Source organism: Astatotilapia calliptera, chromosome 2, assembly GCF_964374335.1.
Source record: "Astatotilapia calliptera chromosome 2, fAstCal68.1, whole genome shotgun sequence".
Classification (NCBI taxonomy): Eukaryota; Metazoa; Chordata; class Actinopteri; order Cichliformes; family Cichlidae; genus Astatotilapia; species Astatotilapia calliptera.
Window position 1 is genome coordinate 2,358,031 of NC_137423.1, and position 27,684 is coordinate 2,385,714.

Below are 27,684 nucleotides of genomic sequence, written 5' to 3' on the forward strand. Positions count from 1 at the left end.
CAAACCACCGTCAAAACCTCTATCAAATGTACTAAAACTAGCACCAACCACTACTGCACTTCACGGCCGCACCACCGGAACACGCCGTATCATAAACCAAACCTACGGACGTGTTTCGCTCTCGCGTTGCCAGCGTCCAACTGCACCGTGAAGCCAGCATCTGCTTGTCCTTAAATCAACTTCTATTTCATAGCCGGCAAAAGCCAGGACGTCACTGACACCATAAACAAAATAAACAAACCTCGACTTCAATGTACTGGACTAATGGCCGCGTCTTCAGAATAAATTCTAATGTATTATTGCTACAGAAGCCAGTATTAGACAAAATTAAATGTGGAAGGTAAAGTGGCTGCAACTAGCTCAACGTAGTATCTTATTAGTTTCTCGGTAGAAGCAGTTTACTGCAACTAGCTCAACGTAGTATCTTATTAGTTTCTCGGTAGAAGCAGTTTACTGCAACTAGCTCAACGTAGTGTCTTATTAGTTTCTCGGTAGAAGCAGTTTATTTAACACACTGGAATTCAGCCTCAACTTATGTTGTTAGTATCTTGCGCCAAAAACCAGACACCGACAAATTTACTGTGAAAATACGTGTAACTCAGTGAACAGATTAATTTGGAAAGCCCAATATGCACATTTGGTATTTATAATACAACAGGCTGTGCTTACCTTTTTATTTTTGGACCGGTCCTCTGTTCACCTCACCTCACGATCTCACCAAAGGCCAAATCTACACCTCCTCAGCACACCAAAGATCCGGGTCACACGGCACCAAGTTGTTGAAAACACGCAGTTCTTTGAATCTTTTGGGCTGAAGGAGGGACAATACTCGGTGTATAAATGCTCAATCAACAATCATTTATTTCCATACAATTCAACAGTCAGAGCATTACAACGTCCGGACGGGAGAGATGCTACCAGAGGGTCAGGCACATGTCTCAAAATGGTGACGGGTTGCTCAGCTTTTTATAGTCTCTAGTGGCCCCCAGCTAGTCGTAAAAGCCAAAACATCACATTTTTTCTCTGTTACAGCGCCTAAGTTATGACCTCGGCAGTTGTTTCTCTGCTTTCTGTAAGGTGGGGGTGTGGAATGTGGTCTGTCTATCTCCCCTGTCTTTAGACACAGAGTCTCCTGCTTACAACCTTCTCTTCATGATTCAACAATTAAGCATGTCAAGAAAACAGTGTAACACATTCCCAGCAGATCAAGGATACAGAGTGATGCACATTTATCTAATGAACTAATATGTGAATATGTTCTGTTAACTCAAAAGTATAATGAGAACTAAACTACATACAGATCACACACTCTATTTTAAAGGGTATAATATGATCTACAGCAGTATTCTAATTCAACTACTTTGATTACATATATAAGGTAACATATAATAACAGAATAATATCACAAGCAAAAGGTGGTTCAAGTATTGACTCAGGGGGCTGAATAATTACGCACACCCCACTTTGCAGTTATTTGTAAAAAATGTTTGGAATCATGTATGATTTTTGTTTCACTTCTCACGTGTGCACCACTTTGTGTTGGTCTTTCACGTGGAATTCTAATAAAATTGATTCATGTTTGTGGCTGTAATGTGACAAAATGTGGAAAAGTTCGAGGGGGCCCAATACTTTTGCAAGCCACTGTATGTACATACACATTTGAACAAGAAAAATACTAATGGAAACTGCCTTTTATCCATTGTACCACTCATTTATGTGTGTTTCACCTGTGCTAAGCAAGGATGAAGAGAGGGACTGGTTGGAGTTTTCCAACCAGTCCCTGTATGTCATCACAACGCAGTCTACCATTTGAAATCTGCTACACCTTGAGGCAACTGTTGCTGTGATTTGGCGCTGTATAAATAAAAATGAATTGAAGAGTAAAGAACAGGATAAAGAGCTCCCATGATGGTGGCAAAGAAATAGTCAGCAGACTGTAGCAGTTTATATCTGGATGAAAGTAGAACTAGCTCAGTGGAGCTCAGTCCCATATCTTTGGTTAGAAAGGAACAACATCAGCAATATACCGCTGCTCACACAAATTCAAGCAGTGCGCTCACATTACAGCACCTGATGAGAGAATCTGTGTATATGATAAACAGCTGATTGCTCGCAGCGCATGCACTGTTGGATCTCCAAATGTTCACTTGGCTGAAGTCTGCGAAGAAACTGTGCTCCACATAGTTCCCACAGTACAACCTCAGATTGGACCGAGCTCCCTGGATCACTGCAGGATCTTCAGCTGGTACATGGACGTCTCTGTTCCTCAGTCTTGGAGCTCCTGCAGGTCCGTCCACACCACCATAGGTCTTCTCACTCGCCTTTTCTTTGTCGTCGTTCTTCATCAGCCATTCTATGTCTTTATTAGTGCGGTGTTGTTCTTACGTGGCAGCGCTGATGTTCCCTCCTTGAATGCACAACAAGTACGGCGCTGGTCTTTCCTCGGGTGGAAAATCATCCTTCAGTGATCCAGAGCAAAGGTCCTAGTAGGACAGGAAACATACTGATAAGTGTTTCAAAGTGTCTTTGTAAGCAGACATGATTCAACTGAGCCAGTATGAGCTTGATTCCTGCAGTTTGTGCATCATAAACAGTGCTGAAGCAGAGGCAGCGTGTGCCTGCAGGTGAATGTACACTGCTGTTACAAGAGCTGTGGAAACTCTGGTAAAAAGGACATGACCATACTGCTGAAAGTTCCAGGACAGTCACAGAGTTACAGCATCATTTGTGAACATAAGGACAGAAAGGTCATCCAAATCTCGGGATTAAAAGTCTGTGTCCTAGTTGTGTCCAGTAAAACACGTCTCTGTGAAAGCTTCAATCCAACAGGCTCCAAAATCCTTCTGCTCTTCTTTGGGTTCTTAATGCTCTTGTACCATCTTTCTGTCATCCTCCTCGCTCCCTCTTTGAATTAAGACGTATGTGCATCATTAACACTGACATGTGGAAAACCAAGTTTTACTGAGCAGAAGATGATCATGAGTGACGCTGTCTTTAAAATACTCTTGTTAGAAATGTATGACTTTAATGTGAAAATTTCAGAGTTTTTTCTTCTTGTTGTGCTTGTTTGAAGCTGCTTCCTGTTGGCTTCAGCTGTTTGGAGTTTCCATTTTCTAAACTTCTACATTCTGAACCTTCTTCAGCTCTGAACAGATGATGACAGATGATACTGAATGATTTTTAAGCTCACACTTTGTCTAATAAACTCACATCTTTCATTCTTGATACAGATTGGGGAACTGTGGTTTGTCAAAGATCAGCTGTGATTATCTGGCAGCAGCGCTGAAGTCCAACCCCTCCCATCTGAGAGAGCTGGACCTGAGTAATGACTACCTGTCCTTGACTAGGAACAACAACCTGCAGGATTCAGGAGTGAAGCAGCTGTGTGGTTTTCTGGAGAGTCCAGGATGTGGACTTGAAACTCTGAGGTCAGTCAGCATGTTTTAGTTGTGCTGAGATGAATATGATGTGAAAGTCGTGCTGACACTAAACTGCAGACATCAGGCTGATATTATGTGTGTGTGCACAGATGGATTCCACGGAAGATCTCTGTTATGAAGGAAGTTTGTCCAACAGTGGGAAACATTTCAGAGAATATCTGTGAAGCAGAAGCTAAACATAGTAATAGAAGGAAAGCAAAATAATGATCCACATTCTGCTCTGAGCCATCGTTTAAACATCACTGTCAGACAGTAAAGGCTTCCAAAGACTGCTCACCCCTCAAACTTAGTTAAAGATGCTGGTGCTGACCACAGATCAGCTGACCTGCTGGGTCTCTTCAGTTGTCCAGAGCAGCAGGATGTCTGAGGTCTGCAGAAACACAAAAACACAGCTAGGGATGGGTATCGTTTAGGTTTCATCCGATACCGGTGCCAAATCGGTACTTTTGAAACGGTGCCGGTGCTCAAACGGTGCTCAAACCGGTGCTTAAAGAATGGAGAACACAAATTTGTCCAAAAACCTCTCATGTTCAGCTGTTTTTTGTAAAAAGATAACAATGTTAGCCTTTTCTGCAGCTATGGGGCATATATGGCATCACTCTTGGCTGGAAGCAGTGCTTAAACAATGGAAAAAACACAAACTTTGTCCAAAAACCTCTCATGTTTAACTGTTTTCCACTTTTTCTTTGGTCTTTTTATTTATTTATTTATTTATTTATTTATTTATTTATTTATTTATTTAAGTATTTATTGTCAGTGTCAGAGAACAATGAAATTGCGTTTGGGGCTTCCGTACAACCCGTAAATAAAATAATGAAGAAAATAATAAATACCCCTTAAAACCCAAGTGTAAATATTTAACCCAGTGTGACTCCAGTGCAATAAGACAATCCTTAGCAACAACATGAGAACATGACAAGTAATGTTCATAAGAAATTCAGACAAAGACCTGAGAAACATGACAAAGTACAACAATGCAACCCGTTCAATATTATTGTACTGTGAGATATGATGTCAGATATGATAGTTATCTATTTAAGAAAGAGGGGGGGGGGGGGCAGGAGGGGGAAAGAAAATAAAGATATGATGCACCAATGCAGACCAGTTCAGTGCTATTAAGAAGTTGGATATGGTTATTGTCCGTGAGAGGGGGGCAGAGAGTTCAGGAGCCTCACAGCCTGTGGATACAGGCTGTTGGCCAGTCTGGATGTTCTGGCCTGTATAGACCTGTACCTTCTCCCTGAGGGCAGCAGATGGAAAAGGTGGCGCGCAGGGTGATGTTGGTCCCGCAGGATACTGTGCACCCTCCTCCTCACCCTCCTAATCTCTGGCAGACTTGTTCCAATAATTCTGCCAGCTTCTTTCACCACCCGCTGGAGTGCTTGCTGATCGGCCTTGGTGCAGCTGGGGAACCACACGAGAAATCCATACGTCAGAATGCTGCTGATGGCACAGTTGTAGAAGTTCAGCATCAGAGATCTGGGAATGTGTGCGCTCCGCAGTCTCCTCAGGTAGTAGAGGCGCTGTTGGGCCTTCCGTGCAACTGAGGTGATATGGCTGCCCCAGGACAGGTCCTCGGTCACAGGTACCCCCAAGAATTTAAAACTGCTCACCCTCTCCACCGCCTCACTGCCAATGAAGAGAGGCGGATGGTTGTTATGACCCTTCCTCCGGAAATCTACAATGATCTCCTTGGTCTTTTTGGCGTTTAAGACCAAGTTATTGTCGTGGCACCATGACTCTAGTTGTTGCACCTCTGTCCTCTAGTTTGTCTCATCGTTGTTGGATATACAGTGGGGCAAAAAAGTATTTAGTCAGCCACCGATTGTGCAAGTTCCCCCACTTAAAATGATGACAGAGGTCAGTAATTTGCACCAGAGGTACACTTCAACTGTGAGAGACAGAATGTGAAAAAAAATCCATGAATCCACATGGTAGGATTTGTAAAGAATTTATTCGTAAATCAGGGTGGAAAATAAGTATTTGGTCAATAACAAAAATACAACTCAATACTTTGTAACATAACCTTTGTTGGCAATAACAGAGGTCAAACGTTTACTATAGGTCTTTACCAGGTTTGCACACACAGTAGCTGGTATTTTGGCCCATTCCTCCATGCAGATCTTCTCGAGAGCAGTGATGTTTTGGGGCTGTCGCCGAGCAACACGGACTTTCAACTCCCGCCACAGATTTTCTATGGGGTTGAGGTCTGGAGACTGGCTAGGCCACTCCAGGACTTTCAAATGCTTCTTACGGAGCCACTCCTTTGTTGCCCGGGTGGTGTGTTTTGGATCATTGTCATGTTGGAAGACCCAGCCTCGTTTCATCTTCAAAGTTCTCACTGATGGAAGGAGGTTTTGGCTCAAAATCTCACGATACATGGCCCCATTCATTCTGTCCTTAACACGGATCAGTCGTCCTGTCCCCTTGGCAGAAAAACAGCCCCATAGCATGATGTTTCCACCCCCATGCTTCACAGTAGGTATGGTGCTCTTGGGATGCAACTCAGTGTTCTTCTTCCTCCAAACACGACGAGTTGAGTTTATACCAAAAAGTTCTACTTTGGTTTCATCTGACCACATGACATTCTCCCAATCCTCTGCTGTATCATCCATGTGCTCTCTGGCAAACTTCAGACGGGCCTGGACATGCACTGGCTTCAGCAGCGGAACACGTCTGGCACTGCGGGATTTGATTCCCTGCCGTTGTAGTGTGTTACTGATGGTGACCTTTGTTACTTTGGTCCCAGCTCTCTGCAGGTCATTCACCAGGTCCCCCCGTGTGGTTCTGGGATCTTTGCTCACCGTTCTCATGATCATTTTGACCCCACGGGATGAGATCTTGCGTGGAGCCCCAGATCGAGGGAGATTATCAGTGGTCTTGTATGTCTTCCATTTTCTGATGATTGCTCCCACAGTTGATTTTTTCACACCAAGCTGCTTGCCTATTGTAGATTCACTCTTCCCAATCTGGTGCAGCTCTACAATACTTTTCCTGGTGTCCTTCGAAAGCTCTTTGGTCTTGGCCGTGGCGGAGTTTGGAGTCTGACTGTTTGAGGCTGTGGACAGGTGTCTTTTATACAGATGATGAGTTCAAACAGGTGCCATTCATACAGGTAACGAGTGGGGGACAGAAAAGCTTCTTACAGAGGATGTTGCAGGTCTGTGAGAGCCAGAGATTTTCCTTGTTTAAGGTGATCAAATATTTATTTTCCACCCTGATTTACGAATAAATTCTTTACAAATCCTACCATGTGAATTCATGGATTTTTTTTTCACATTCTGTCTCTCACAGTTGAAGTGTACCTCTGGTGCAAATTACTGACCTCTGTCATCATTTTAGGTGGGGGAACTTGCACAATCGGTGGCTGACTAAATACTTTTTTGCCCCACTGTAAGTCCGAGCACTGTAGTGTCATCGGCAAACTTAACAATGAGATTGGACGCGCAGGAGGAAATACAGTCATGGGTGAAGAGAGTGTATAGCAGAGGGCTCAGGACACACCCCTGAGGGGCACCGGTGTTGACCACAAGGGTGGAAGAGGTGTTCTTACCCACTCTGACACTCTGTCTACGGTTAGTGAGGAAGTCCACAATCCAGTTGCACAGAGAGGAGTTAAGTCCCAGTTGGTGGAGTTTGGGACGGAGTTTGTATGGCCGGATGGTATTAAAAGCCGAGCTGTAGTCTACAAAGAGGAGCCGTGCATAGGTGTTCCTGTGTTCCAAGTGCTTCAGTAATGTGTGCAGCACTGTGGCGCTCGCATCCTCGGTTGACCGGTTCTCCCTGTATGCAAACTGGTGCGAGTCCAGGGATGGTGGAAAAGCAGCTCTGATGTGTTTAATGACCAGTCTCTCCAGGCATTTGGCGGGAATGGGGGTGAGTGCCACAGGTCTGAAATCGTTCAGACATGTGACATTTGACTGTTTTGGGATGGGAACGATGGTTGCTGCTTTGAAACAGGATGGTACCAGTGAACAGGACAACGAGGTGTTATATATAGAGGTGAAGACGTCCGCCAGGTCCGCAGCACAGTCTTTAAGCACCCGGCCCAACACTCCATCTGGCCCGGCCGCCTTCCTGGTGTTAATGCTCCGGAACACACGCCTCAGCTCATGAGTGCTCAGGACTGGAGCAGGGTCGGTTGAGGGGAGAGGGGACAGGACAGGGTCGGTGTTCTCCCTATCAAAACGGGCATAAAAGAGATTTAGATCCTCAGCCAGAGTAGAACTGTCGGCTGAGGGTGATGGTGTTCTCCTTTTGTAGTCCGTGATAGCCCTGATGCCCTCCCAGACCTGCCTTGGGTTTGTGTTGTTCTCAAACCTGGCCTCGATACACCTCCTGTGCTGCTGCTTGGCAGTCTTGATGCCTCTTCTCAGGTTGGCCCTGGCAGCACTGTATGCCTCCTGGTCCCCGGATTTGAAAGCGTTGTTCCTCGTTCGAATAAGTTGTTGAACTCCGTGTGTCATCCAGGGTGGATTATTAGGGAACACACGGAGTCGTTTCCAAGTTGTTACATTGTCCACACAGAAACAGATGTAGTCCAAGACAGTGGAGGTGTAACTGTCCAATGCGACACGATTGTCAGTGTCCTGCACCTTGAATACATCCCAGTCTGTGCAGTGGAAACAGTCGTGAAGCATCGGAATAGCATCCTGCGCCCATGTTCTCACGGTTTTGGTTGTAATCCCAGTGCTCTTGATCTTTTGTGTGTATATTGGGTGTAGCAGAAGGGAGAGATGGTCTGACAGACCCAGGTGGGGATAAGCCTGGGCTCTGTATGCATTCGCCATGTTGGTGTACACCTGGTCCAACGTTCTATCTCCTCTGGTAGCACACTTCACATTTCGGTGGAAATTGTGAAGTACAGATTTCAGGTCCGCGTGGTTAAAATCCCCAGCCGCAATAAAGACACTGTCCGGGTGTGCTACCAGGCTGTTATTGATGCTGCTGCTCAATTGTGCTAACGCTAGCTTAGCATTAGCATCTGGTGGAATGTAAACAGCGCAGATGTAAACGGCAGAAAATTCCAGAGGGAGATAGAATGGACGGCACTTTAACACCAACAGTTCTACCTCTGTACTGCACAGTCTTTCCGTTACCGTGACGTTCGTGCACCAAAAGTTGTTAATATAGATGTACAGCCCCCCGCCGGTCTTCTTACCCGAGTCCGCAGACCTGTCGGCTCGATAGGCGGTGTGGCCTGCTAGATCAATAGCCGCATCGGGAATGGCGCTGTCCAGCCAGGTTTCAGTGAAAATCATGCACGAACAGTTATTAAAAGTCCGTCAAGTGGCGATCTGCAGTCGTATTTCATCCAGTTTGTAACGGATTGAACGGGCATTGGAGAGGAATATGGTCGGGAGTGGTGGTTTAAACGGACTAGTCTTTAGCCGTGCCCACAGGCCTCCCCGCCTGCCTCTCTTCTGCCTCCGCTTGCAACGTCTCCTCCTGCGGCTTGCTGTTGCGGGTAGCCCCGGGGGTTGCTTAACGATCTCTGGGGGGATGAGATACTCGGATGTTAGTTGAAGATCTCCACGGCTTAGTTGTAGTAGATCATCTCTGTTGTATTGAAGTAACCCCAGACTGTGTGAAATAATACCCAATACCACCAAAAGTGCAAAAGTGTAGGAGCTCCGGGCCGCTGCGTCTGTGCGCGCCGCCATCTTTTGTTGATATTAACAGCCAGGGTGAAGGGAGTATCTGCCATCAAACAAGAAGACAGCTGCATGTAGCTATGATGATGTTTGCTAGTTCACCTTACATGCATTAATGTAATAACGTGGTTAGCCTACTCAACGTAAATTACACTCGAACAACATTAAGCGACTCACGCAGAGAAGAACGGCTGCTGCATCATCATCCATCATCATTTCTGCTACACTGGCAGGGCTAGGGGCCAGGACTCTCCTCTTCGGGTTTTTGGGGGATATTGCATAACAGGCAACCCACCCGCAGTAGATGTGCTCGGTGTGAGGTCTCGCAGCAAGCTATGAAATACGGCGCATTTCTCGGCTTTAAAAAAAAACCGCTATGGGTCGCCAGGTGTTTCATCGGATTTGAGGTGTTACCTCCTTTGACAGTATCACAGTATCAGCTTAAAGCACTTGTTGCTGCTGAGTTTGCATATTTTGCTGTGAAGTACAGCCAGACTTTTGACCGCTTCGCCTTGGGCATTTTTAATCTGTAGCTCTGCTCTAAAAGAACGTACGTACCTGGGCCCGCCTACTATCCTCGGAAACGTAAAATGATTGGCTAGAAGTGTATCACAGCTCAGGAAAAAAAAGCACCGAAATAAAGCACCGAAATGTGCGCTGCTTTTCGGTCTGGTTACTACCGTTTATGTCAGAACTGGTGCCATCATGGCACCGGACACCGGTACCCATCCCTAAACACAGCAGATAAAAATAGTTGTTCAAAGAAAATGTGCGTGTGTGTGTGTGTGTGTGTGTGTGTGTGTGTGGGGGGGGGGGGGGGGTGCTGATTCCTGAGCTTTGAAACTAGTAGTAGTAGCCACTTCCTCGTGGCTGCGTGCAGCGGGGCTAGGGGAGGGTCTGTACTGACGGACATGGGTTACTGACCTGGTAGCCTTTCTGCTCCTGGGTGGGTCCGGGATGGGCGTGAGGTTCTGGGGGCGCTCCGTCTCTGGGCTGGGGCCCTGGCCGGGCCTCTGGGCCTTGGGTCCTGGTTTGTGTGTTGCCGGGGTTGTGGGCGGGTGGGTGCATGGGGGCCCATCCCTGGCGCAAGGTGCCGCCGGTGCGTCGAGCCGCCTGGGGGGCTCTTCAACTGGTGGGGGAGATTGTCACACCTTGCAGGAGCTTTCCTCTCCTCAGGAGCTCCCTCTGCAGGAGGGGGAGATACAGGAGAGGTGGAGGAAGATCTCAGCCTGGGCGTCTATTGTCTCATGTAGTCTGGAAGATGAATGGATGGTGGGGTGGGTGCAGTTTTCTCTGTGGTGGGGTTGGGTGGACTGTCCCGGGCTCTGTGGGGCCGGGGGGCGCTGTTGCGCTGGGCCCTGGTCTGGATGGGCCTGGGCCCCCTTTCCCTGGCGGGTCGCGGAGTATGGGAGTGCCTACTGGGGTCAGCGGGGGAGCTGGCCCCAGGGAGGGGTCACTTGCCCCTCCCTTCCTTCCCTCCCCATCTCCAGTTGCCTCCCTCTTCCCGCTCCACCACAACCACCCACACACGCAGGGCCTTGGAGTAGGGGTATGTCACCAGGGTACAGAGGAGGCTACCCCCCCCCCCCCCCCCGTCCCCTTCTGGCTGCCTCTGCCTCAATTTTATCCCACAACTTAGACATTCACATTACTCACACTCTCATTACACATACATATAGGATCTTGGGGGTGGGCACGATACACGGAGTCCAAATTACCATCAGGGTGTACACCCCACCCCTGGCGTCGTTGCCCACCTCTCAATTTTGAATACACGTAGACATTGAGGGCTAGCAGGAGGGACTATGCGCTTACCTGCTGCTCTCTGGCAGGTAGCTCCATGCCCTCCTGGGTTTTAAATGCACCTTAGAACACACATGCATCAACACTACAATGAGCGGGTGGAGGGAGGTTTGGAGTCTTCTCTCACCCCCATTCTCTGCGGCCTGCTGGAGCGGGGGGGCTAGGAGGAGGAGTTGGCCGTCCGACTGCGGTCCGGAGTGTGGGGCCTCCCTGCTGCTGCGGAGTCGGGGCAGTCTGCCTCTCCCCACCGCAGGGAAAAGGGTAACACCACCTGGGTCTGGGTGCAGTTCCCCCCTCCAGGGGCAAGGGTACCTAGACCCGGTTCGTAAAGTACGCTTGGGGAGTGTGATCGTGTGTACAGCGTCTCTTTATGTCTGTCTCCACGTTGGTTGAGTGTGGAGTAAGTGCATATGAGAGCATGAGGGTGGGAATGGATGTTTGTATCTGTGTGTGCCTGTATGTCTGTGTCTATATGTCAGGTTGGGTGTCAGGCGCCACCTCTCTGGGGACATCTCAGGCCCTCCAAGGTTTGGAGGCCTATCTCCACCCACCACCACTTCCCCTGCCAGTGGCGGACTCCCTCAGGTGTCGGTGCGTTGGTGGTTCTTTGTGTCTGGGGGTGGGCGTCCAGGTACACACCGGCTCACTCCTTGCCGGCCGCTTATCGGGGCCTGGAGCCTGGGGCTCGCTCGGGCCACTTCGGAGGTGGGGTGCCCCCGGCCTCTCGGCCTGGGGCTCGGTCACTCAGGCACAGCTGGCTGCCGGCGGAGCTCACGGGCGCGTCACCGCAACTCCCCCTGGCTGCTGAGTGAGCCCTCATCTGGGACTCTCCTCAGCTCTTTCTGGGACAGTGGCGCGGCTGCCCCTCTGTTGGTCTTCCTTGGTCTGTTGTGTTCTGGGGGCCTCTGGATGTCTGGAGTTTTGATCTCCTCCACACCTGCTTCATACCCTGGAGGACGGGGCTGTGGCTCCCCACACTCCCTAGCAGATCGTTACATGGAGAAACCTTTGGAATACAAGCGCGCTGATCCACACAGGTATGCACACAGGTGTACACACGGGTATTCACAGACGCGGACTACAGCTTTCTTGGCTGCTGCCTCAAAGCACATTGTGCGCTGTCTATCTTGCGTGCTGCACAATATCGTTTATTATTTAGTATCTACTGATATCTACTGCTAGCTAGTTTATTGTGATGGTGCCGTTTTTTTATTATGTTGCTCTTTGTTGTTTGCTTTCTCTTCTGTTTTTTTTCTCCATACAGGTAACCCAGGTGTTTTGTTTTTTTGTTTGTTTGTTTTTTTTTCTTTCTTCCCCCCCTTCTCACCGTCTCTTCTCCCCTTTGGTTTTCTTTCTCTCCCTCTCTTTCTTTCATTCTTTCTCCCTGTCCTATCCCCCAGTCATGTCTGTCCCGTTTGTAGCAACTGAAAATAAAATAAATTCATAATTATAATAAAGGTCAATCAAATGGACCAATATGGCAAGGCCATGATGATCCACTTGGTAAAATAAATCCGCTTGGCATCTGTCTTGGCCTTAAGACAACAATTTTGATGGTAAAGATCCAAACGGGACACAAAAAAAAAAGAAAAAAAAAAAAGAAACTAGTAGTAGTAGTAGTTATTCCCATCACTGCTGTAGGAGTTGCATTTAGTCACAGCTGATTGTCTTCTTTGAACAATCACAATGACTACTGTTGTAAAACCAAGCACACAAACAACCAATGAGAGTAAAGAACAGGATAAAGAGCTCCTGTGATGCTGGCAAAGAAATGAACAGCAGACGGCCGTCTACATGTTGTAGAGGTTTACAGTCACCAGGGGGCGCTGTCACAGCCATGCAGTCAGTAAGCTGCTCTACTTGTGCTGTTGTTGGTGAAGCTGAAGTGAAAATGAGTCTTAAAACAACGAAAAGTGTCCACTGCAGGCTCCATCTGAGCTTCTCTTGCTCCTCTTCTTTTATCCTCCATGTTTTGCTGAACACTGCTGTCGCTCTCTTCCCTGTTCCCACCCACTTTCCAACCAATCAGCATCGGAGCGGGCACAGCGTCGTCTGCACCAACTTTTGTTGTGAGCACGTAGACTCGTCTGCAGAACATTTCCAGTAATATAACCAGCTTTGCATGCTCCCCAAGCAGCAGCTTCAAGCTCACCTCAAATAAGTTTACAGGAAGAACTACTTGGCCATCACGCGTCCAGCTGTTCGTGACCACAGTAGAGTTTGACCACCACGAGCAGCTGCTCAGTGGATTTGGAGAAGAAGTGTCTCCAGCTTCTCACAGGCAGTATGCAGAATGTGGATCTCCACAAAGACTGTGGAGAACTCGTCCCACACTCTAAATTCACACTTGTCTGCACAAAACTTCTGACACGTTCCCGTCTTCGAAGTGTCTTCGAAGTGAAGCTACCAGGTTCAGGTCCAGCTTGTTTATCTGGAGCTGCAGTGATCCATCCTCACGTGCACATTTAGCATTCTTAGTTTTCGTGTTTTTGTATTTTGTTCTTTATTTATGCCATGGTTCCTAGGTTGTTCTATTAAGATGTTGCTTATTTGATTTCCCCTTGTGACTTTACCCCCTGTGTGCCTTTCTCTGTGTTCCCTCGGTGCTCAGCTTAGCATTCCCAGTTTAGTTGTGTTTCTTTGTGAAGCCTGCAATAAAGCAGAGATTTTGAGTTTAGCTTTTGTCTCTGTGAGTTTTCCATTTGGGTGCTCATCTGCCTGCACACAGCTAGTTCACGACATCCTGAACTGGTAGTTTGTTTTGTTTTGGACTCTGATATTTCTTGTTCAGTTTTTTTATTTCACACAGCAAAACTTAAAAAAATTTCATGTTTCTATGATAAATATATTACTTTAATGTGAAACATTCAGAAAAACGTCAATGAGATTTTTTTTTCCTTGTTGTGTTTGTTTGAAGCTGCTTTCTGTTGGCTTCAGCTGTTTGGAGTTTCCATTTTCTAAACTTCTACATTCTGAACCTTCTTCAGCTCTGAACAGATGATGAAACACTGAATGATTTCAAGCTCACACTTTGTCTAATACACTTTAATCTTTCATTCTTGATACAGACTGGAGCGGTGTGGTTTGTCAGAGATCAGCTGTGATTATCTGGCAGCAGTGCTGAAGTTCAACCCCTCCCATCTGAGAGAGCTGGACCTGAGCCTGAACAACCTACATGATTCAGGAGTGAAGCATCTGTGTGGTTTTCTGGAGAGTCCAGGATGTGGACTTGAAACTCTGAGGTCAGTCAGCATGTTTGAGTTGTACTGAGATGAAAATGATATGAAAGTTGTGCTGACACTAAACTGATATTATACTGATCCACACTGAGGATCTTCATGGTAAAGTCTGTTTTCTTCTTCTCTGGTTTAGTCCATTAACTGTTGCAGAACAATATTTACATTTCAAACAGTGATACTCAACGTATGGCCCGTGCCCCACACACGGCCCTCCACAGGGTGCCGAGCAGCCTGCCGACCTTTCTTAATTCAGAGAGAGGGGACCCTGATTACCGTTCTTCCTCACAGTTCTAAGTATCAGACAAAACAATGAATAATCCACAGCTGACTGTCTTTAGCAGGTCAAAGGTCAAGGCACACAGCAATCTGTGAAACAAACAGTTTGGAGCAGAAGTTATTGCACACTTACAAACTGACACTGCTGCACGGCATGCTGGGTAATGCTAGCTGGTCAGGTATGTACGGTGGCCCCTAGAGACAAAGCACGTACAAACTCCAAAACACTTGCAAAATCCAAAACACTTGCAAACTAAAAAACACTTGCAAACTCCAAAACACATGCAAATTCCAAAACACAACGGAAGTGCTCCAGGACGCTAGGGGCAGTGTTGAGCTTTTGTTACCTAGTAACTACACAAGCCAGGAAGTACCAATGACCGGATTTGGGGTTTGCAGCCTTAAAGGCCGCATTTTAAGGCCGATTAGTTTGCAAACGTGAGCACATTACCCCTGTTCTTGCCTCCTTACACTGGTTGCCTGTCCATTTTAGAATTCATTTTAAAATTTTATTGCTTGCTTTTAAAGTCTTAAATGGCCTGGCTCCGTCTTACCTGTCAGACCTTTTACACCAATACACTCCACAAAGGTCTCTCAGATCATCTGACCAGTCACTCCTTGCTGTCCCCATGTCGAGACTGAAACACCGAGGAGACCGAGCTTTCGCTGTTGTGCCCCCAAACTATGGAACAAACTGCCCCTCCATATTAGGCTGGCCCCAACACTTGAAATGTTTAAATCACTTTTAAAAACACACTTTTTTTCAAAGGCCTTCTAGGAGTGTTATCAGAGCCAGTTTGTAGTCAGTTTTTAGTCAGCTGTTGGTCATTCTTAATCTTTTTACTTTGTTAATCTTATTCATTGTATATCTTATTGTTTATTCTACTCATGTTGATTTATTTTTATCTTCTTTTTCAATTATATATTTGTTTTGTTTATTGATTTCATTGTATGCTTAAAGTATGGTTTTAACTGCTATCTCTGTTTTATTATTGGAAAGCACTTTGGTCAACTTTGTTGTTTTTAAAAGTGCTATATAAATAAAGTTGGATTGGATTGGATTGGATTACGTCACAGCGACAAGAGAAGGATTTCCCAATTCAAAGGCTGCTCGAAATGCGGCCCTCAAATGCATCCTTAATTTCCCTGAATTTTAAGGATGGGTCGGTGTTGCCTTCATGGCCCAACATATCCCAGACTTCATAGTGCGGTGGTGGTGTGGATAATTTTGCCGAAAAAAAAAAAACGGTGGAAGCGGAGCGGAGGAAGAGTAAACTTTCAGAAGTAAGTACTGAATATTATGTCACTTATTTATGCGCAAATATTTTTTTTAATGAAGAACATTAAACCATTATTGTTGGCCACATGTCGGGAAAGTTATGTGACATTAACTTGGTTTTAAAGCCTTTAAAATATACGCCGTTCAATAGTCGACCTTAATCTTACAGAGAATGTGATGATTTTGTGGATAATTAAAGTCAGTCATATATCCACAAACACAACAAGCTGAAAGTCAGTGATGCTGCTCGGTTTGCAGTCCTGAATATCACGGCACAAGCAGGATCCACTGCACTGTTAATGTTAGCTATGTTACATTGCTGCCTCTGTTCGGTGGTGTCAGCCAAACGGACTTTAACGTGTGTTTGAACGAGCTGACGGTTCACTCGTTAAGCTGAAAGAAAGATGCTTTAATCACAGGAGTCACACATGTGTCCACTGCACCATCTGGGAACTCTTCTTGTTTCGTAATAACACAAACACTAAATCCTGCTTCTTTTGTGCTGTTTTGTAGCAGTGTGTACACCTGAGACTGTCACCTGTCTGTCTGTCCTGCACTCTCTCTGTTTCTTTCTCTCTGATTGTGTAATAAAAGTATGAACATGTGTTTATAAGTTACACTTGTGTTTGAATCCTGCAGCTTATCACACATTTGATTTCCATGTGTGACAACTGCAAGTGTCCAGAGTGAGGACAGACTGAGGGACCCACTGCTGCACATCATCTGTGAGGCTTTGCACCCCTGATGATCCACCAGGACAAACTCAGCAGTGTGTGAGGAAGAGGAGGAGGAAGAGCCAGCAGCAGCTGACAGATGGAGAGAATAGACAGACTGTTCCCTGTTTGTGAAGGACTGCTAGAAAAGTTTAAAATAACTAATTGTCTGTCCTGAATCAGTCTTATTAGGTAATGTTCAAATAATTTGATCATTGCAGTGTTTTCAGTGTGGGAGAAAGTACTCAGGGCCTTTGTGGAATACACCAGGCACAGACACACGCACACACAGGTAGGTACAGCCAACTTCCACATTTATTCAAGTGTTTGTTGTTTTGACAGCTGACTCAGTCACACAGTCTGACAGCTCACGAGCCCAGCTGATCTCTCTCTGGCCGCTCCTCCTCGTCTCACTATAAACACAGCGGAGGGAGACCATCATCAGTCCATAAACAACATCAGCTGTTCTTACCGGCCTCGCAGCGCCGCCCTGATGAGCCTTCCGCTCCACTCCTCCCCTGCAGCTGCGCCCGGGGCCACGCCTCCGCCACACACCCCCACCGCCCGTTCGAGGCCGGGGAGCCGTCCGGCCGAGCCAACTCCCCCCCCCCGCGAGCGAGAGAGGAAATCGGCCACTGCCATCTGCGCCCCCGGCCTATGGATCACCTTGAACTTAAAGGGCCACTCATGCGGTGGAGCCACTGCAGCGGGGCGTGGTCCGAACAGAGGGTGAATGAGCGTCCCAGGAGGTAATAGCGCAGGGAGCCGACCGCCCACCGGATGGCCAGGCACTCCTTCTCCACGGTGCTGTACCGGCGCTCGCGCTCTGCTAGCTTTCGGCTGATGTATAGGACAGGGCGGTCGGCCCCCCTTACCTGCTGGGACAAAACGGCTCCCAGCCCTCTGTCCGAGGCGTCAGTCTGCAGAACAAAAGGGAGGGAAAAGTTAGGAGTGTGAAGCAGCGGCTCCCCACAGAGAGCCTTTTTCACCCGCACAAACGCCGCCTGGCACGGCCCCGTCCACTGGACCAGATCCGGGGCACCCTTTCGAGTGAGATCGGTCAGGGGGCTGGTTAGCTGCGCAAACCCCGGCACAAAGCGACGATAGTAACCCGCCAACCCCAAGAACCGTCTCACCTCCTTTTTCGTCCTGGGGCGCGGGCAGGATGCGATAGCCGCCGTCTTCTCCACCTGTGGACGCACCTGCCCGCCCCCCAGGTGGTACCCCAGATACTGCACCTCCCTCCGTCCAACTGCGCACTTCTTCGGATTGGCCGTGAGCCCCGCCCCCCTCAGGGACTCCAGGACCGCGGCCACCCGCAGCACATGCTCCGCCCAGGTGTCGCTGTGGATGATCACGTCATCCAGGTAGGCAGCAGCATACGCTGCGTGCGGACGCAGTACCCGGTCCATGAGACGCTGGAAAGTGGCCGGGGCCCCGAACAGGCCAAACGGAAGTGTCACGAACTGGTACAAACCGTACGGAGTGGAGAAGGCCGTTTTCTCCCTGGCCTCGGCAGACAAGGGAATCTGCCAATAGCCCTTGGTTAAGTCCAGTGTCGTGAAAAAGCGGGCCGTGCCTAACCGGTCCAGGAGCTCGTCGACCCGAGGCATGGGGTAGGCATCAAAGCGTGACACTTCGTTCACCCTGCGATAGTCGACACAGAACCGTATAGACCCATCCTTCTTCGCCACCAGAACGATGGGGCTACACCAGGCGCTGTGCGACTCTTCTATTACTCCCATCCTCAGCATTTCCGCCAATTCCCTCTGCACGATTTTTCACTTGTGCTCCGGGAGCCTGTAGGGCCGTGAACGCACCGTCATGCCAGGCTGCGTCACGAAATGGTGCTCGATGAGGGACGTCCGGCCGGGCAGGGGGGGAGAACACGTCCGCAAAACGCTGTTGCAACGCGACAACATCCGCTCTCTGGGCCTGTGTGAGATGGTCATCACAAGGGAGGGAGGCGGGAATGATAGAATTTGGCACCTCAGGCCCCAACTCATCTCTCTCCTTCACCAAGCTCACCAGAGAAGCGGTTTCAACCTCTCGCCACAGTTTGAGGAGATTGAGGTGATAAATCTGCGTGGCTCCTCCCCTGTCCGACCGAGCGACCTCATAGTCCACGTCCCCGACTCGCCGCGTGACCACAAAGGGTCCTTGCCACTTGGCGAGCAACTTCGAGCTGGAAGTAGGGAGTAACACAAGCACTTTATCTCCCGGTGAAAATTGCCTGAGCCTAGCCCCTCTGTCATACAGGCGTTGCTGACGCTGCTGAGCCTGGAGCAAATTCTCCCGTGACAACCTCCCCAAAGTGTGGAGTTTTGCTCTCAGGTCCAACACGTACTGAATCTCATTTTTGGCGGGGCTCGGACCGTCCTCCCAGCTTTCTTTAATCAGGTCGAGCACCCCACGTGGCCTCCTGCCGAACAGCAGTTCAAAGGGAGAAAATCCCGTGGAGGCCTGGGGCACCTCCCGCACTGCGAATAACAGAGGGTCTAGCCAGTGATCCCAATTGCGTTCATCCTCGTTAATGAACTTCCGAATCATGGACTTTAAAGTCTTATTCAGCCGCTCCACCAGCCCGTCAGTCTGAGGGTGGTAGACGCTGGTCCGAATAGATTTAATGCCCAGTAATTCGTACAGTTCCCGCAGTGTACGAGACATAAACGACGTGCCCTGGTCAGTCAGTATCTCTTTCGGGATTCCGACTCGGGAGATGACCTGAAACAGTGCCTGCGCCACACTCTTTGCAGAGATGGTGCGCAGCGGAACTGCTTCCGGGTACCGCGTTGCGTAATCCACCAAGACTAACACAAAGCGGTAGCCGCGTGCACTCCGGTGAAACGGCCCGATGAGGTCCATGCCGATGCGCTCAAACGGGACCTCAATGAGGGGGAGAGGGCGCAGCGGCGCCTTCGGTATGGCCGGCTGGTTAACAAGTTGGCAGTCCGGGCAGGACGCGCACCAGCGGCGCACATCTGCTCGGATGCCCGGCCAATAAAATCGGGCCGTTATTCGCTCCAGAGTTTTCTCATAGCCCATATGCCCTGCCATGGGGTTATAGTGGGCCGCCTGGAAAAGCGTTTCCCGGCGGCCCTGCGGCACCAACAACTGGGTGCGTGTTTCCTCTGTCTGAGTGTCACGACTCACTCGATATAATCGGTCGTTTAATAAGACGAAACGCGGGTAGGTCTGCGCGGCCTCAGGGCGCACCACGTGACCATCAATAGCCATCACTTGGTCAAAGGCTGAGCGTAGGGTGCCGTCACGAGACTGCTCCAGTGGGAAATCACCCATGGGGGACACTTCCGGGGCCGGCGGGACGTCCCGTGAGGGACCCGCCTGCTCCTCCCCCCCGGAGTCAGTGTCGGACGACCCCGCGTCACCGCTGAACGCCGCGCACACGCTACACCCCGCTTCCGGTCGTGATCGCACCCCCGCGTACTGTCCCAGTAGCTGATGAAACCCCGGCCAATTGGTACCCAGAATCAGGGGGTGCGACAGGCGCGGGCTAACCGCCGCCGTTACTCTATGCGTTTTGCCTTTATACTTTAATAACAGCGGCACTATGGGATACCTGTGAACGTCACCATGCACACACCTCACCTCCACCCATTCTGCCTCCAGCAATGCCCCGGGGCGAACCAAGCTTTGGTGTACGAGGGTCTGCGTGCAGCCCGTGTCCACCAACGCCTGGCGTATACCCCCTCGAGTCCTTACCGGAATACTGTATGTCCCTCCTGGACCGGGGGAGGGTGCTGGGGCGCCAGCAACACGAAACACCTGCCCCACTTCCATAAGCGGACAATCCCTCCTCAGGTGCCCCGGCTGCCCGCACTTCCAACACTCCGGCCCCGGCGTCTGTGCTGCTCTCCGTGGCTCGGGGGCGGCTCCACTTGGCTCGGCTGCCCTGGACGGCACCAACGCCGCGAAAGGGTTAGTGGGGCTCAGCGCCGGCAGCCGCTCTGCCTGCCCTGGTGCCGGCACACGGCGCCTCGGGGCCGGCACCGGGGCCTGTTTGTTCGGCCTCCGTCCGGTGTCCCCGGGTTCCCCTGCTCCAGCGGCAAGGTGGTCCTCCGCCAGCGTCACCGCTACCTCCAAGCTTGCGGGCCGGTGGCACCGGACCCATCTCGCCGTCTCCGCTGGCAATCCCTCCGTGAACTGCTCCAGCACCACCTTGTCCACCAGCTTCGTCTCCCCCTCCGATGTTCCCGGTTGCAGCCAGCGTACCGCCGCGTCGCGCAGCTGCCGGGCCCAGGCGAATGGTCGGTCCGTTGTAGCCAGCCGACAGGCCCGGAACCGCTGGCGGTGGTCTTCGGCGGTGAGCCCTAGCCTGTCCACCACCGCCCGGCTCACGTCCGCGAAGCTGCTCCTCGACGCCGGAGGCAGACTCAGGGCCGCTGTTTGTGCCTCCCCGGACAGCAGGGGGAGCAGCCGCGGAGCCCACTCCTCCCGCGGCCATTGGCAAGCCTCCGCCGTGGCACGGAAGGTCTCCAAAAAAACCTGTGGGTCGTCCCCGTCCCCCATCCGGGGCACCGCCACCGACAGTGGCGAGGGCTTCGGCGTGGCAGCGGCCCCGACCAGCCGCTCCAGAACTTGCGTCTGCCGGTCCGTCTGCTCCCGCAGCGCGGCCAGGTGGGCACGCTGGTCGGCCGCCTGATCCCGGCTCATCGTCGCCATCTCCGCCAGCATCTGCGCCAAGAATTGCAGAGGCTGGGCGGGTGGCGCGGCCTGTGGGTCGGACATTTCCCCACCGGCACTTTCCTGGGTTTCGGCACCACTTGTGGAATACACCAGGCACAGACACACGCACACACAGGTAGGTACAGCCAACTTCCACATTTATTCAAGTGTTTGTTGTTTTGACAGCTGACTCAGTCACACAGTCTGACAGCTCACGAGCCCAGCTGATCTCTCTCTGGCCGCTCCTCCTCGTCTCACTATAAACACAGCGGAGGGAGACCATCATCAGTCCATAAACAACATCAGCTGTTCTTACCGGCCTCGCAGCGCCGCCCTGATGAGCCTTCCGCTCCACTCCTCCCCTGCAGCTGCGCCCGGGGCCACGCCTCCGCCACAGCCTTCAAGTTACACACTGTGAAAGGCAGCAACAAGTGTAATATTCAGAAACCTAAAGTACAGTGTGGCAAAAAAGTATTTAGTCAGCCACCGATTGTGCAAGTTCCCCCACTTAAAATGATGACAGAGGTCAGTAATTTGCACCAGAGGTACACTTCAACTGTGAGAGACAGAATGTGAAAAAAAATCCATGAATCCACATGGTAGGATTTGTAAAGAATTTATTCGTAAATCAGGGTAGAAAATAAGTATTTGGTCACCTCAAACAAGGAAAATCTCTGGCTCTCACAGACCTGTAACGTCTTCTGTGAGAAGCTTTTCTGTCTCCCACTTGTTACCTCAGAAAATGGAAGACATACAAGACCACTGATAATCTCCCTCGATCTGGGGCTCCACGCAAGATCTCATCCCGTGGGGTCAAAATGATCATGAGAACGGTGAGCAAAGATCCCAGAACCACACGGGGGGACCTGGTGAATGACCTGCAGAGAGCTGGGACCAAAGTAACAAAGGTCACCATCAGTAACACACTACAACGGCAGGGAATCAAATCCCGCAGTGCCAGACGTGTTCCGCTGCTGAAGCCAGTGCATGTCCAGGCCCGTCTGAAGTTTGCCAGAGAGCACATGGATGATACAGCAGAGGATTGGGAGAATGTCATGTGGTCAGATGAAACCAAAGTAGAACTTTTTGGTATAAACTCAACTCGTCGTGTTTGGAGGAAGAAGAACACTGAGTTGCATCCCAAGAACACCATACCTACTGTGAAGCATGGGGGTGGAAACATCATGCTATGGGGCTGTTTTTCTGCCAAGGGGACAGGACGACTGATCCGTGTTAAGGACAGAATGAATGGGGCCATGTATCGTGAGATTTTGAGCCAAAACCTCCTTCCATCAGTGAGAACTTTGAAGATGAAACGAGGCTGGGTCTTCCAACATGACAATGATCCAAAACACACCACCCGGGCAACAAAGGAGTGGCTCCGTAAGAAGCATTTGAAAGTCCTGGAGTGGCCTAGCCAGTCTCCAGACCTCAACCCCATAGAAAATCTGTGGCGGGAGTTGAAAGTCCGTGTTGCTCGGCGACAGCCCCAAAACATCACTGCTCTCGAGAAGATCTGCATGGAGGAATGGGCCAAAATACCAGCTACTGTGTGTGCAAACCTGGTAAAGACCTATAGTAAACGTTTGACCTCTGTTATTGCCAACAAAGGTTATGTTACAAAGTATTGAGTTGTATTTTTGTTATTGACCAAATACTTATTTTCCACCCTGATTTACGAATAAATTCTTTACAAATCCTACCATGTGGATTCATGGATTTTTTTTCACATTCTGTCTCTCACAGTTGAAGTGTACCTCTGGTGCAAATTACTGACCTCTGTCATCATTTTAGGTGGGGGAACTTGCACAATCGGTGGCTGACTAAATACTTTTTTGCCCCACTGTATGTATCAGCAGCAGAATGGACCTAAAAATAAATGTTTGTTCCAGTTCTATGAAGCTTTGAGTATTTTGGATCAGTAGCTGCTGTGTTTGTTGCATCATATTGCTGTAATTGTTTATATGCTTTATATATTCTGAGGTAAGTTGATCTATAGTGTTACATCATATTCTATAAGGATGTTATGTGTTTGTAGACTTTCTGCCCAGTTTGACCCATTTAGCAGAAGTCAGCCTGTTTAAGGCTCTGATATCTATTCTGTATGACTTAAAGCAGTTATGACATGGTCTGATTTTCTCACCCAATAAAGGAATATTTCATATATCAGTCTACTCTTCATTCTATCAGACACAGTTATCACAGCTTGTACATTTTCTTTTTATAAATATATGTAAGCAATGAGCCAAATTTAGTAATGCCAACATACTGAAGGAACAACATTTGTCTCTTATATATGATACACCTATATTAGAGCTGGGCGATAGAACGATAACGATATGTATCGCGATATAACTTTTACTCGATAGAGAAATTAAGCTATCGCGATAGACCTCGCCGCTCTTGTCCTCTTAAAAAAAAAAAAAAAAAAAAGGTCAGCCGATCCAAATTAAGTAGCGCAGAGCCGAACCAATCACAGCCGCAGCGTCACGTCGCGTGACTTGTTACGTACAGCACAAGTGCCAAGCCGCACGTGTGTTTGTTTGGGAAGCAGCCAGCGGGTAATGGAGCCAGCGCGTAATGGAGGAAATGAGTGTGCCGACTAGAAAAATCAACCGAGCGTGACCGAAGAGAAAACAGATGATGGTTCCAACGCCGGAGAGATTGTCGAACGGAAGAGCCAAAGAAGTTCCGTAGTGTGAAGGTATTTCGGCTATTTCAAGTCTGACAAAAAACAGAGTAGCGTGCACTGTAAATTGTGCCGAAAGCAAGTCTGGAAATACAATAAACTGGTGCATGCGTCACACTGTGCGCCACGTTATTGTTTCGGTGAAATGAATTTCTACAATACTGTTAATTCTACTCTCTGCAGTGTTTAAATGCTTACACATACACACAGTTACTGTCCGTCCACACATACGACTCGGTTCTGCTTCTATGCCCCAGCTTTGTTTACTTTTTCCCACCGAGGCTTCTAGACTTCTGATTGGCCAACATTTCTGCACGGTTAGGAATCTAGCGCCACCTGCTGCTTTGGCATGTTCATAGCAGCGTTTTCCTTCATTTCTGCCTTTATGTGTGGACGGGATTATTTTTTAAAACGAAAACGGAAAATCTCAGTTTTCAAAAACACCCGTGTACGTGTGGACGTAGCCTCAGTCTCTGACTGGAAGCGCTAATTCGTCATTCGGCTTTTGTCAGACTAAAGTAACTGTTAAAACTGTTTGAAAAGCTCAGCTATACAACAAGGAGAGATTGAGAATTTCCTTTTAGTTCTCAGTTTATTTGATATTGACAAAAGTTAGTCAGTTTTGTCTGTTCTTCTGTAAAACAAACTAAGATTTATTTTTAGAATTAATATTTTGTTTCTAAGTGGAATTGACAATTTAGTCTGTTTCATTTGTTCTATTTTGAAACTTAAGCGGCTGCCTTTTGTGTAGTTTGCAATATTTGCCTTTATTTATCTGAAAAAGTCTCATGTTCCTTAAGTACATCTACCCTGTTGAACTTATTATGGGAAATAAATATTTAAAAACAAGCTGCTGATTATTTCACATTTTACTTGTGAGCAACGGCACATTTAAATCTTACAAATATAGTTATTTGGCTTATATCGTGATAGATATCGTTATCACCTGAAATGAAAAAAACATATCGTGATATGAAAAAATCTCATATCGCCCAGCTCTAACCTATATATGCACTGTCAAAGATACTTGTCTTTGAGTGAAGATTTAAGGTGATAAGACATATAAATAACTGCAACTTGAATCTGTACTGAAGCTCAGTATTTGACACAGAGTTCATGTTCACTGCTGTAATAGCTAATAATGATTAATATAATAACTATAATATTGGCCATATTATATTTACATTACCAAAGTGATATGACTTTAGTCTCATGAACAACATCAGCTAATTCTTATTTACTAATTAATCTTGAAATAACTGTTCAGTACAGAAATGAAGCCCAAAAATCATGTTTTACTGTCCTGTGGTCTCAGCCTCAGATACTTATCAAATCACACAAAGCTCTTGTAGAAACAAACAAACAAATGAACAAAATATGTTCTCCTTCATTTCTGTCAAACCAAGTTGTATGACACGTTTCCAGCGGTTAGTATCACGGTTGCTAGGCAACCTGGGAAGTGCGACGGAGACTAGACTGTCCCATACAGACAAACTTGCCGTTTATTTTGCAAATCGAGCTCAACACTGCCCCTAGCGTCCTGGAGCACTTCCGTTGTGTTTTGGAGTTTGCAAGTGTTTTTGAGTTTGCAAGTGTTTTGGAGTTTGTACGTGTTTTGGAGTTTGCATGTGCTTTGGAGTTTGTACGTGCTTTGTGTCTAGGGGCCACCGTAGGTATGGGTGTGTTAACAGCTGTGAGGCTTCATGGCTGCAGAACACTGAAGAAGAGAAAAGAGATGGAGGATGAAGAAAAGAGGCGGAGATGAACCAGAAGTTTAACTCCAGAGAGGAGCTGTGTGTGTGGCTGGGGCTCAGGCAACTCCGCCCACACAGTGACAGTGAAGCAGGTGAAGAGTAATAAATAAAGACTTCAACAGCAGACAGGATTTCATAAGCTGATGTACAAACATGTAGACTGATGGTGGCATCTACAGAAACAGGTCCATAAAGACTGAAGCCTGTCTCCATTCCTTTGCATATTCCATATTTGATACTGAGAGTTTCCAGAAGAGCAAACATCAAACATGCCTCCAAACATGTGTCGAGTCAGACTGACATAATTTCTACAGAGAACAGTGTGAGCTCTCAGCAGGTCACTTCAATAAGAAAGACAGACAGTGCAGCAGGAATGACTAAACCCACTAACAGTCTGATATCCCCGTGTTCCTGTTGTTCTACAGCATCATCAATAATGCTGCTCCACCACCATCACTGCAGCTGACCAATCAGCTTGTGTGACGTCATGTGACGCTCTGTGACTCTGACTGGAGAAATGCTAAATGGCTTACCTGAAGCTGACCTGAGAAACAGTCAAAGTACAGATGATTCCTACAAAGTGTGTGCGTTCAGCATGAGATGAGTTTGGCAGTATTGTGTGTGCACAGATGGACTCCACAGGAGATCTCTTTTATGAAGCAACTGTGAAAGTTTGTTCAACAGTGGGAAACATTTCAGAGAACATCTCAGAGAATACCTGTGAAGCAGAAGCTACACAAAATAATAGAAGAAAAGCAAAACAAATTCTGCTCTGAGCCATCGTTTAAACATCACTATCAGACAGTAAAGGCTCCCAAAGACTGCTCACCTCTCAAACTTAGTTAAAGATGCTGGTGCTGTCCACAGATCAGCTGACCTGCTGGGCTTAATGCTAACATGCACACATGAAGCTAATACCACCGCGAGAAGCTGCTCAGTGGATTTGGAGAAGAAGTGTCTCCAGCTTCTCACAGGCAGTATGCAGAATGTGGATCTCCACAAAGACTGTCGAGAACTCGTCCCAGACTCAAAATCCACACTTGTCTGCACAAAATTTCTCACATGTTCCCATCACAAGTGTCTTATAAGTGAAGCTACCAGATTCAGGTCCAGCTTATTTATCTGGAGCTGCAGTAGATGATCCATCTTTACAAAGCAACACAGACCAGATATGCAAACAGCATCATACAACACAACCAAAGGATTCTCTCTGCATTTCTGTGGCTGATGCTGCTGGAACGAAGCTGTTTGAAACCTTGTTGTTCTGCACTTTGGGACCAGAAGAGGAAACTGAAGCTCTGTGCAGAGGGTCCAATGGAAGCAGCCAAGTGCTGTAAGTGTCTGCTGTACAGGTATGCTGGTTCAGCTGTGGTTCAGCACAGTTTCACAGTGTGACTCAATAAATGCAGCATGAAACAAAACCATGATGCTTTCATCAGTGTGGAAATAAGAAAGTTATCTGTAACGTTAAAGACACTGAAGCTCTTTCACTCACAGCTTTACAGTTTCAGCTTTTTTGTCTAGCTTTACTGTACAGCCTTCACCACAGTCCTACTGTCAGCCTCCTGAACTGGTAGTTTTTTTTGTTTGTTTGTTTGTTTTGGACTCTGATGTTTCCTGTTCAGTTTTTTTGTTTCGCACAGTAAAACTAGACCATTTTTCATATGTTTATGGTAAATGTATGACTCTATTGGCGATCGTGGCTCAAGAGTTGGGAGTAATCAGAAGGTTGCCGGTTCGAGCCCTGGCTTGGACAGTCTCGGTCGTTGTGTCCTTGGGCAAGACACTTCACCCGTTGCCTACTGGTGGTGGTCAGAGGGCCCGGTGGCGCCAGTGTCCGGCAGCCTCGCCTCTGTCAGTGCGCCCCAGGGTGGCTGTGGCTACAATGTAGCTCGCCATCACCAGTGTGTGACTGTGTGTGTGAATGGGTGGATGACTGGTTGTGTAAAGCGCTTTGGGGTCCTTAGGGACTAGAAAAGCGCTATATAAATACAGGCCATTTACCATCTATTTGTGAAACATTCAGAGTTTTTTCTCTTGTTGTGTTTGTTTGAAGCTGCTTCCTGTTGGCTTCAGCTGTTTGGAGTTTCCATTTTCTAAACTTCTACATTCTGAACCTTCTTCAGCTCTGAACAGATGATGAAACACTGA

General features: G+C 48.2%; 1 protein-coding gene across 2 annotated transcripts in view; it reads left to right on the forward strand.

Annotated features, from left to right (window-relative positions):
* The window catches only part of LOC145432274 (NACHT, LRR and PYD domains-containing protein 3-like), a 75,425-nt gene that overhangs the window by 35,206 nt on the left and 12,535 nt on the right, over nucleotides 1–27,684 (forward strand). The window contains exons 6-7 of one of the 2 annotated variants that reach the window (XM_080309010.1): nucleotides 3,231–3,428; nucleotides 13,966–14,139. In XM_080309010.1, the coding sequence (XP_080165136.1) occupies nucleotides 3,231–3,428; nucleotides 13,966–14,139 (372 nt within the window). The remainder of the gene's footprint in view (nucleotides 1–3,230; nucleotides 3,429–13,965; nucleotides 14,140–27,684) is intronic. The other variant, XM_080309013.1, reaches the window with a different exon arrangement.